This window comes from Mastomys coucha, unplaced genomic scaffold (genome assembly GCF_008632895.1).
Source record: "Mastomys coucha isolate ucsf_1 unplaced genomic scaffold, UCSF_Mcou_1 pScaffold22, whole genome shotgun sequence".
Lineage (NCBI taxonomy): Eukaryota > Metazoa > Chordata > Mammalia > Rodentia > Muridae > Mastomys > Mastomys coucha.
In genome coordinates, this window is record NW_022196905.1 from 248,217,387 (window position 1) to 248,228,580 (window position 11,194).

The 11,194-nt window shown below is 44.4% G+C and overlaps 1 protein-coding gene across 6 annotated transcripts; it reads left to right on the top strand.

The window, feature by feature from the left end:
- Nucleotides 1–216: 216 nt before the first annotated feature.
- Nucleotides 217–11,194, top strand: Znf23 (zinc finger protein 23). 6 transcript variants are annotated; one of them, XM_031341408.1, is made up of 5 exons: nt 217–506; nt 3,831–4,190; nt 4,805–4,931; nt 5,478–5,585; nt 9,434–11,194. In XM_031341408.1, the coding sequence occupies exons 2-5, from the start codon at nt 4,095–4,097 to the stop codon at nt 11,188–11,190; spliced, it is 2,088 nt and encodes a 695-aa protein (XP_031197268.1). In that variant the 5' UTR covers nt 217–506; nt 3,831–4,094; the 3' UTR covers nt 11,191–11,194. The 6 variants fall into 6 exon arrangements, with proteins under 6 accessions (XP_031197268.1, XP_031197273.1, XP_031197272.1 ...); XM_031341413.1 differs by having other exon boundaries at nt 3,831–4,088; XM_031341412.1 differs by having other exon boundaries at nt 3,831–4,005; nt 4,755–4,931.

Sequence of the window (11,194 nt, forward strand, 5' to 3'; positions counted from 1 at the left end):
CACAGTCCACCTGCTGGCACCTGCACCTTTACCAAGACACAAGCTCGGGCGGCCTTTCTCTGGTGGGCCAATCCAGGCACCCAGGAGTAAGGGTCCTAGGGCGTTAGATCCCACCGCCTGCCCTAGGGACAGAGGGGAACTGCAGGGGCCGGGCGGGTCACCCCGGGAGGGAGGGCAGCACTCCTAGAGGGGCGGGGTCGGGCTGGTGACGCACTTCCGGTCGCGCCGCGGACCGTGCTGCGCAGGTGAGTGCGGACTCGTTGCGGTTCGCGGTGTCCTGGCGGTCAGCGCGCAGGGTCTCCCGCAGCCAGCTTCGCGGCCCACCACGTCTCGGTGCCCACAGCGGTGACGCTTGAGTGGCGACCACCGTCAGACCCAGAGAGCTTAGCAGGTGGCGGATCGGAGAAGCTGTGTCACTTCACCAAGAGTGACGGCGTGCGGGGGCGAAGCGGCTCCAGGTGACATCGCAAGTCTTTTGACGCGCTGCGGCCCTGCAGGTGCTTCAGGTGTGTACCCGCTTGTCCCGAGCTCCAGACAGGGTGAGGGGCGCGGGGCACCGCAGGAAAAGGAGGGCCACTGCTCAGCCATTGGAGACAGACGGCTCGAGGCCTGGTCTGCTGCATCGACGTCAGGCCCCACACATGCACACGTGATTACGACACAGCAAGAGTACAAGCAGAATGGTTTCAGAATTGCTGTTTCCTACCCCGTAGAAGACACTGCAACATTTGGATTGGATGCAGGTCTCCTTGGTTATAGCTTTACCGTAGTGAAAAGACTATTTTTCCAAGTGTGTGTGTGGGGGGCGGGGGGCAGGGAGAGACAGAGACAGACACAGAGAAAGAGTTTTAAGAAAAAGAAAAGTTACAAATGTTTATCTATGCGCAGCCAGTTAAGAAAGAATCTGATCCTTACTGCTGCATCCATCAGTTTATTTGTTCTTCATCTGACTCTGTGCCCTCAGAGGTAACAACTATTTTGAATTTTGTGTTAATCACAGCCTGTTTTTAAAAGTGTATCCATATGCACTGATACATAAATAGTTTAACCTTTTTTTGTTGTTTTTGAGTACTTGGTTAATTTCTAAGTAGTGTATATGCCAGCTGGGTAATATACAGCTATAAAAACAATACAGAAACTTGTATTTTCAGTGGATAGGTAGGTTGTTTTCAGGCTGATTATGCATCAAAAATAGTACTGATGGTGAATGTTTTGTGCATGTCTCCTATACATGAGAATATCCATAGGAATACATTTTTTTCAAGTTTTTTTTTTTTATTCACTGAGAGTTTCATACAAATGTAGAATGCATTTGATTCATTCACCCCCATTTCCTGGGCACCCCCTTGGTAGACATTTTAAAAATTTCATGTGAATATTGAATTTTTCAAACACCTTTGGCATCGAGGTGGACCATAAGTTGATTTGCCATCCTCAAATTGAATTACATATTCTTTTTGTAGAATAAGTTGTTGTTTTTAAATACCAAAGGATATTTTAAGAAAAGATAGGCATTTGTACCACACACAAAATGAACAAACAAGAAACAAAACTCTTTAAAAAAAAAAACTATAAAGAATAATAGGGCATTTTTTAAACATACTGTAATGAAACCAGAGCTCATCAGTAGGAAAGCATGAACAGCACAAATATATTTTAAACAGCAATTATGTCAGACACAAGTCAGAGTTACTGAGCTCTAAAGTAGAAATTAAAATGTAGAACATGAGAACCTTTGAGTATTCTTGGTCCAGGGTTAATTCTGAGCCAGAGGAAAATTTACGGCCTGATAATTTTTAATTGCCAAACAAGTCATAACGAAAATAGCTGAAATACTCCTGCAATTTGAAGAGGTAGAAAAATTTAAGAATCCTTTTGTAGTCTAGGTTTTTCCAGATGTAGAACATAGGACAAAGGGTTTTGTTTTGTTCTGTTTGTTTGTGGGAATTTAACTATGAATATAGTCACCTGGACAGAGTGAAGGACAAGGATAGCAAAATAGAAAACAATAATAGAGACAAATTAAATGTAACAGTTGAGTTGAGCAAAGAGTGATTGACACCTCAACAACTTGTAAGACCAGGGATGCCGGGGCTGGATATTTATAGACAGGAAAAGGCATGTGCCTTACTGAAGAGCTAGCTCAGATGGCTTGTGCCTGGTGCTTGCCTTATTTGAACGAGGTTGATCAGCCTGGCCACTATGATTGGCTGAGACTCATTTCTGAAGTTAGGTTTTGAATTTGTTTACATATTGAGTTAGGTTGCAATTCTCTTTGTTTTGTTTTGGTTTTTGGTTTTTGGTTTTTTTGGTTTTTTTGGTTTTTTTGGTTTTTTTTTTTTTTTTTTTTTTTTTTTTTTTTTTTTTTTTTGGTTTTTCGAGACAGGGTTTCTCTGTGTAGTCTTGGCTGTCCTGAAACTCACTCTGTAGACCAGGCTGGCCTCGAACTCAGAAATCTGCCTGCCTCTGCCTCCCAAGTGCTGGAATTAAAGGTGTGCACCACCACGCCCCGGCTTAGGTTACAATTCTCTACAGGTAAGGGCTCTCGCATATGATTAGGAAGGCTTTCTTAGGCCAATTTAGTTTGCTTTAATAAAGTCCATACAAGGTTGTCTTTCCAGGTTTGGCCCTCAACTGGTTCTGTCTTGCAGGGTCTCTGAGGAGCCTTGGAATCTCAAAGATGCCCTTCTAAGGCTAATGGGAAAAATACTTACCTATCAAATTCTGCCCCCTGATGGTCAAGGGTGGCCTCACAGATGTTTATTTGCCTGCAGTCTGCCACAGCAGGCTTCTCACTCAGAATATGGGAAAAGCGGAACATCAGGAATGAGGTATATGTGGTATAAGTCCTGTGAAGGTTGGTTACAGCTTTGCAAAGCTGGTCTCTGCCTAGGAGAACTGCAGGAGGCCTTCACTTGGTATGTCTGTGATCCAGAGTGGACAGGTCAGATTGAGAACTGAAAGGCAACCTGATACCTCACTTACTTTTAGCCCAGCTTTCTCAAGCCAGCCTGCCGAGACCTGCACAAAAGCCTTAGGGTTCATTTGTTTGTGCACACCCCCCATCCCCTCATGGTTTGTTGAGACAGGATTCCTGTATGGTTCAAGGTAGCCTTGAACTTTGAATTCAGGAGCTTTCTGCCTTGGCCTCCTGAGTGCTGGGGTTACAAGTGTACATTATTGTGCCTGGGATTCATCAAGGTCCTTCTGTTGTTTTGAGGCAGGGTCTTTTACAGCCTAGGCTGGCTTCAAACTCTGATCCTCCTGCCCTACCTCCCAGGTACTGGGATTATGGGTGTGCACTATCACTCCTAGCAAGCCTGAGGGTTCTTGACACCAAGAATGAGAGAACTGACAGGAGGTAGAGGAGCAGTTGCCCCTATCTATGTGGTGTCTTCCTGCAGCCTGATTCTCAGATCCCATGCTGAGGCTGCCACCTAGCCAGCCTTTCTTAGGGTGTAATTGCAAATGATGCTCAGTTGCAGAAAGAGAAACAAGCTAGGTTTGATAATGTGATAATGTTCTCTATTGAACTGAATGCTCCATTCCTGGTCTGTTATTCTTTAGGCTCTGCCTAAGTTTTATAAATACTTTTATACGATGCTTGTAAGAACTGCCAAATCACAGGCTTCTTGGCAGCCAGCGTCAGAGCATCAGCATCCTGGGAAGAATGTTGGGCACTTGAACCAGTGAGGGGCTCACTCTGTCTTCGTAGGCAGCTCCTGTTCCTGTCTGGAAACCAACTGCCTGTGCCTCAGATCCTAATTAACTCTGCTCCTGATTGGGGTGGCTTGCCTCACACTCCACCTCCACCCTCTGCTTCTCCTCAGCTCCAGTCCTTCCTTGAGAGGGAGACCAGGTGATGGCAGCCATGATTCCATCGGTTTGGCCCCAGGTGAGCTGTGAGTCCCTCATCCCCTCTGGGCAGTTCAGATTGAGACCTGGGAGCTGTCGAGACTTGGAAGGAAAAGCACTTCTACCTGCCGCCTGGATCTCGTGGGAAAGGTGGGCAGACAAGAGGCAGAGACTCGGGCAGTGGCCAGTGAAGGTGGCAGGACAGTGAACTCAGCAGACGGAGTCACTCAAGGGTCTGTATGGCACTGCACTTGAGCACCCTGGCAGAGGGCCTCTGGAAAATGTTGCTGTGGAAACTACCTATATGGTACTTTGAGGAGTTGCAGAGGTCTAGGGTAATTGATAGCTGGGGTGGAAAAAGAAGAAGAGCTGCAGACCAGTAAGAAGGAAGCTCTGCCTCTGACTAGGAGGGGTGAGGGCCATGGTAGAAAGTGGGAGCAAGCAAGGGAAAGACAGCAGACCTGCAAGTCCTTGGTTGGGGGTCTCTGTGGGGAGTCAGGTGGCAGATGGGTTAGAAACCAGGCTACCGTTGGAAGGATGAGGGACATGTGTTTTACCATATGAGGATGGGGGCAGTGGAACTGGGGGGCTGAGGTAAACTGTAGAGGAGCGAAGACCTAGCAGGGATGCAGTAGGAACTGCAGATGCTTCCAGCAGTGTGCCAGTGAGGGACAGCCTGTCTAAAGGCAGAATTGTGCAGTAGAATTTGCTCACAGGAATTCTTTTTCTTTCAGCCCAGTGTGAAAATGACATGCAGTTTCTCTGCTGTAAGAGAAGGGGGATATTCCATAGTTTACTTTCCCGGTGTCTTTTTTTCTCCACTTTCCCTTGTTACTAACTTGGTGCTCTTCGAAAGCCCCCTCCCCAAGCCCTTACTTTGCCTTATGCCCCTTACTTAGGGCCTGAGCCATGGAATTGGCCCTAGGGCAGCAAGAACCTGTTGTTTCAGAAGTCGGTGACCTTTGAAGATGTGGCTGTGTACTTCACGAAGATGGAGTGGGATGGCCTGTCCCCTGCGCAGAGAGCACTGTACAGGGATGTCATGCTGGAGAACTATAGGAACTTGGCCTCTGTGGGTATGGCTGCTCTTCCCTGGGACTCAGACTGCCATTTTGGCTTTCCTAGCTCCTCTCTTCCTAAGAAGTGGCGGGTGGGGATTTGGTACTCCTTTATGAGTGGGCTTTTTCTAATCTCTATGTATAGATTGCTGGAAGAGCAAGTCTCAAGCTGTTTGGGGCCAACATAGAACCTTGCTAAGACTCGGGCATGCTTCTGAAGAACCTGAGAAGCTGTATGTTGGACATGGTTTGAAAAATAGAAACTTGCTGTTCTACAGAGGCACCTTCAGATTGCCTTTCACCTTACTGTCTTGAGTCTTTTTAAGAATCTCAGTGAACTCTGAGTATTTCTGGCTAAGATCAAGAAGTGGTATCCCTTTGGGCAGACTCTCCCAGCTTTCTCTGCATGTGGTCCATGGCTCACATTCGGACCCTTCTTACCCCATCTGCCTTCTTTCTGAGGATCTTACCTTCTTCCCCCGTAGCCGAGGCAGTCTCAGGAGATGTTATGAATGCACATGTGGGAGAATTTTGATTCTCTTCTGTTTCCTTTTCCTAAATCAGGATTTCCACTTCTCAAACCTGCTGTGATCTCACAGCTAGAGGAACAAAAGGATCTGGAAAACCTGTCTCAGCTGGCCACTGGAACAGACTCCCAGGGCCTCTGGACTGGTAAGGGAGGCACACACTGCCACGTTTCTGCATTATGGCAATACATTTTCCCAGATGCTGTATTCTATCCCCGACCACACCCTTTTCAAACAAGACTGTGGATTTCATGATTTGGGGGTGGAAGCCCTTAACATTTTTGAACGTGGCCACTAAAAGTGGAGGATATATCCTTAACTTTTTTCACAGAGGCAGAAATAGCTAAAGCTACAGGCTTTGCTGACATCTTTGTTGGTGAGGAAACTGTTTCTTTCTAGTCACGTGACTGAGCAAGTCAGTTATTTGAGGTCTCTAGTGTCCAGTGAACTATCTTTGAAACTGTGGCAATGAAGTGAAGCAGTGGTGCCTCTCTGTGGGCTCAAGGCCAGCTGTGATGACTTACATCAAGGGTCTAGCTTATTAGATTATAACTTTCTATACACTGAGAGTATAAATAAATGTGCCCATGTTCCATGCATCTTGAATGTTATATACATGATGTGTACATGATTACTTGGGATTCTTAGAGGCACACAGACTGTTAGTAGGTCTTGGGCCCAGCCAAGTGTCTGCATTTACATTTATACTGTGAGGTCTTTCATCAGAGGTGTTCAAGTCTCATTCTGTATGCCACAGTTAATCTCATTTGTTGGCAAAAAGTGAAACAGGCTCTGGGTGGGCAGAGGGAGAAAGTGGGTGCATAAGTACCATGGTAGCAGTGAAAATATACAGCACAGAACAGAAGGCCTTTTTCATAACTCAACTGGTGATTTCTATGAAGTCTTACTTGCTGGGCCTTAGATCCTTTATGAAAGAGAAGCTGGAAAATAAAATTTGGGTGGGCAGCTCAGTACTTCAAAAAGTTAAATGGAAGACTTGTTAGTAAAGATGAAATGAACACTGATATTAACATCAGCTGTATCATAGGGTTTGGAAGGTCACTAATAAAAATTGGTAGAGAGTAAGTTGTTAATCTCCATGACACATACAAATGTTAATCAATCTGAAAAATGTCTATCCTTAGTAAGACAAACAAGTCCTAATGATGCAAGAAGGTGGAGGATGCAGCATAGTGGTAGAGCATTTCCTTAGAACGCATCAGGCCTGTGGTTGATCTTCACTGTGCAAAAGCTGTGATGGTGTGAGATAACTTATTTGTCAGAGACCCAAGTGCTGTCATATGTCAGCAAGGTAGCAAGACAGAGATAGGACTTGTGGAGCCAGGGGTGAATTGGTAGTCTTTTTGGAAGAAAAGTTGGTGCTTGGTAACCTGGATACTATCTTCTAGAGCTGAAGACTTGTAAGTAACGAGATTCTTTTCAGAGACACCTTGATTCACTGGAGCATCAAGACAGTGGAAACAATCTCAGTTTTCTGTATAAAGAGAATGATTGGGTTGAGGTACTCCGCAGGCTGAAAGAGTATTTAATGATTACGCTATTAGATTCTTGCAGGCTTCAAAAATATTAGAAAATGTTTATCATTAAAGGAAGGAAAAATCTAATTTTGAAAAAGTAAAAAAAAATGTTATTTAAAAAATTAGCATAAGTTCATTTTAGGCACATGGTAACTCATGTTTTGGATAACTGAATTTTTAAGTCTCTGTTACTATGGATGCCTTAGTCTTTTTGAACTATTGAAACAGAGTGTAGATTGGTTTATAAACAACATAATTTACATCTTTCATATGTCTTAGTTTGGGCTGCTATAACATAGTACCTTGGATGGTTTTTAAGAACATAAATTTGTTCTTCCAGTTTTGGAGGTCAGAAGTCCAAGAACCAGGTGCAAGTGGATTGTGTGCTTGACAAGGACCTGTTTGCAGATCAATAGGCAGCTATTTATCTTCTTGCTAAGCCCTCATATGTAAAATGGAAAAGAACTTTACCAGATCTTTTAAAACACATTAAGTCCATCATGAGCATTCTGCCAAAGGTTCTCCTTCTAATAATGAATGGTAGGGATGGACAGCAATGAACATTAGACCTATAGCAACATTATTTTTACCTTTGAAAAGACTCATATTGTTTTAAAGTCCTTTCTAGAGGAGCCCAGGTTACTTGTGTTATTGAGAGTAATTTTAATGAAGTAGTAAAGGGCATTATCCTTTTTTTCTTTTTATTCTTCTCTTATACAATAAATCCTGACTGCAGCCCCTCCCTCCACTCCTCCAGGCTCTTCCCCCAGATCCATTGCTTCCTTGTTTCTTTTCAGAAAAGAGCAAGCTTCCCAGTGATAGCAAGCAGTGGACATGGTATAGCAAGATGCAATAAGAGTAAGAACAAACCTCACATCAAGGCCGTTTGAGGCAACCCAGTAGGAGGAAAAGGGTCCCAAGAGCAAGCAAAAGAGTCAGAGACGCCCCTGTTCCAATGTTAGGAGTCCCACAAAACCCCCAAGCTAAGCAACCACAGCATATACATACAGGACCCAGCACAGACCCATGCAGGCTCTGTGAGTGCCACTTTAGTCTTTGAGCCCCTAGGAGCCCTGCTTAGTTGATTGTGTGGGCTGTGTTTTCCTGGTGTCCTCGACCCCTCTGGCTCCTATAATTCTCCTCCCGAGCTCTGCCTAGTGTTTGTCTATGGGTCTGTGCATCTGCCAGAGGAAGCCCCACTGATGATGGTGGGGCTGGGCACCACCTATGAGTGCAGCAGAATAGTATTAGAAATTACTTCATCGACTTTTGTTTTTTTGCCAGTCATGTTTGGTTCTACCCTAGGTCTCTAAGTCATCCACAAGCTCTGAGCCACCATTGCCCCAGTGGATCTTACAGGCAGGACAGGTGTGGGTCAAAGGTTTAATGGCTGGGTTGCTGTCCCTGTCCCTGTCCCACCACTGGAAGCCTTGCCTGGTTACAGATGGAAGGACATGCTTTATATGGTTGGGGGGAAATAAGAGATGAAAAATAAAGTTTCTTGGGGGAAGGGATTTGAAAGTGGAGCGATCAGGACTGTAAAATTATGATTGTAAAAGAATGTTCAGGGATGATCGGTTTTTAGGATTGATGGAAAGAAATCTTACACAACAGTATTTTAGACGAGACAGGAAGAGGCGTGGTCAGGTGGGCCTTAACAGCTTTGCAGGAAGGCTTGAGTGAAGTTCTAGGGAAACAAAACCCAGTTCTGCTGCTTTCTCTCCTGATGTCTGTCAGACTCAGTTTTGCAGCACATCCTTAGGTCCTCTACCTTTCTCTTGTTAATCATTTCCTACTTTTATAAGGAACTTGATCCATAGGGACAACGAAGAAGGAACTGTAGAGTGTAGGAAGGTGTGAGATGATGGGAACACACTGATCTGATGGACAAGAGCAAGAGTTATTCACTGCTGCCACACTTATTGTTACTGCTGTTACCTTTGCAGTGCCCTTGCCCTTTGAGAGTGTGAATGGGGCTTGGTTGCGTGAGGTGGTTTCCCAGAGCTGTACTTCTTCAGAAGTTTTCTGACACAGATACATGTTCTTGTCCACTCCTCTCATTCTTCACAATTGGAATCTGCTTTGTTTTCTATTTCTTATTTATTTATTTATTTTTATTTATTTATTTATTTTACCTTAAAGTACATCTTGGGCATCTTCTCTTGGACTACATATCTGGGTCTATTTCCTTCCTTTACCAATGACAATTACACCTTATGGATGAACCTTAGGTCATTTGACCTAGTCAAGTGATTTTTAAAGAGCTTTTAGAGCAGGGTATGTTGATATACACATGTAATTCTAGCCTTTATGAAGTAGGTGCAAGAGAATCAGTTCAAAGCCAGCCTAGGCAACACATTGAGACCATATATATGATAAATAGCTTTCTGATTATTATATTCTCTTCCACCGTGGTTATATGACATGTTTTATTATTCTCTACTTCTTTTGGTAGAATGTACTGCTATCCAGCCTGGCAATAATTTGACAAAAGAAGTGTATGAAGAAAAAAAGAACACATTATTTGAATTTCAGAAGGACTTTTCTCAGGAAACAGACTTTTCAAAAACTTATATTGTTGGCCAACAACAGGAAATCCAGTCAGCAGGAAGTGAGAGGGAGACTGTCCATGCCACTGATGGAAGAGCTAAGACAAGCTCCAAGGAAGGGTGTTTATTTAGTCAAACTCCACACTTGTCCCAGCATCATACCAGCTCCCCCGGAGAGGAATACTCTGATACCAAACTTAAGAATGAAAGAGTTACTACAGAGGAAAAACCTTTGAAACACAAAGAATTAGCAGAGGCTTCTCAAGGTAGCTCGCAGGTTAATCAGCTTCCAGAAATCTGTGATGTGGAGAAGCCCTATCAGTGTACAGAATGTGGCAAAGCCTTCAGTGTTAAAGCCAAGTTTGTTTGGCATCAAAGACTTCATAATGGAGAGAAACCTTTCAAATGTGTGGAGTGTGGGAAATGCTTCAGTTACAGTTCACACTATATCACACATCAGACAATCCACAGTGGAGAAAAGCCTTATCAGTGTAAGGTGTGTGGCAAAGCCTTCAGTGTTAATGGAAGTCTTGTTAGGCACCAGAGGATACACACAGGAGAGAAGCCCTATCAGTGCAAGGAGTGTGGGACTGGCTTTGGCTGTAGTTCTGCATACATTACTCATCAGAGAACCCACACTGGGGAGAAACCTTATGAGTGTAGTGACTGTGGGAAAGCTTTCAATGTTAATGCAAAACTGATTCAGCATCAAAGAATTCACACTGGAGAGAAGCCTTATGAGTGTGATGTGTGCGGAAAGGGCTTCCGGTGCAGCACCCAGCTTAGGCAGCATCAGAGTATACACACTGGAGAGAAGCCACATCGCTGCAGTGAGTGTGGGAAAGGCTTCACTAAAAATGCAAAGCTCATTCAACATCAAAGAGTGCACACGGGTGAGAAACCCTATGAATGCAGCGACTGCGGAAAGACTTTCAGTGCCAAAGGGAAGTTAATCCAGCACCAGAGAATCCATACAGGTGAGAGACCTTATGAATGTAGCGAATGTGGGAAATCTTTTAGGTGTAACTCCCAGCTTCGGCAGCATCTGAGAATCCATACTGGGGAGAAGCCATATAAGTGTAATGAGTGTGGAAAGGCCTTCAATGTTAATGCAAAGCTAATGCAGCACCGGAGAACTCACACTGGTGAGAAGCCGTTTGAATGTAATGAATGTGGGAAGTGCTTTACTTCTAAAAGAAACCTGCTTGATCACCAGCGAACCCATACTGGAGAAAAGCCATATCAGTGTAAGGAGTGTGGGAAAGCTTTCAGTATCAATGCCAAGTTAACTAGACATCAGCAAATACATACCAGGGAGAAGCCTTTCAAGTGTATGGAGTGCGAGAAAGCGTTCAGCTGTAGCTCTGACTATATTGTGCACCAGAGAATCCATACTGGAGAGAAACCCTTCCAGTGCAGCGAGTGTGGCAAAGCCTTCCATGTCAATGCGCACTTAATTAGACACCAGAGAAGCCATACTGGGGAAAAGCCTTTCCGATGCATGGAGTGTGGCAAGGGCTTCAGCCTTAGTTCTGACTGTATTATACATCAGACTGTCCATACTTGGAAGAAACCCTATGTTTGTAATGTATGTGGCAAAACTTTCAGGTTTAGCTTCCAACTAAGTCAGCACCAAGATGTTCACCAGGAAGACAAATCCTAATGAA

Coding starts and splice junctions, on each gene's coding strand:
- Znf23 (XM_031341408.1), top strand. CDS start 4,095: ATGGCACTGCACTTGAGCACCCTGGCAGAGGGCCTCTGGAAAATGTTG. Junction 4,191..4,804: donor AGGAGTTGCAGAGGTCTAGG/GTAATTGATAGC, acceptor CTGTTGTTTCAG/AAGTCGGTGACCTTTGAAGA. Junction 4,932..5,477: donor TAGGAACTTGGCCTCTGTGG/GTATGGCTGCTC, acceptor TTCCTAAATCAG/GATTTCCACTTCTCAAACCT.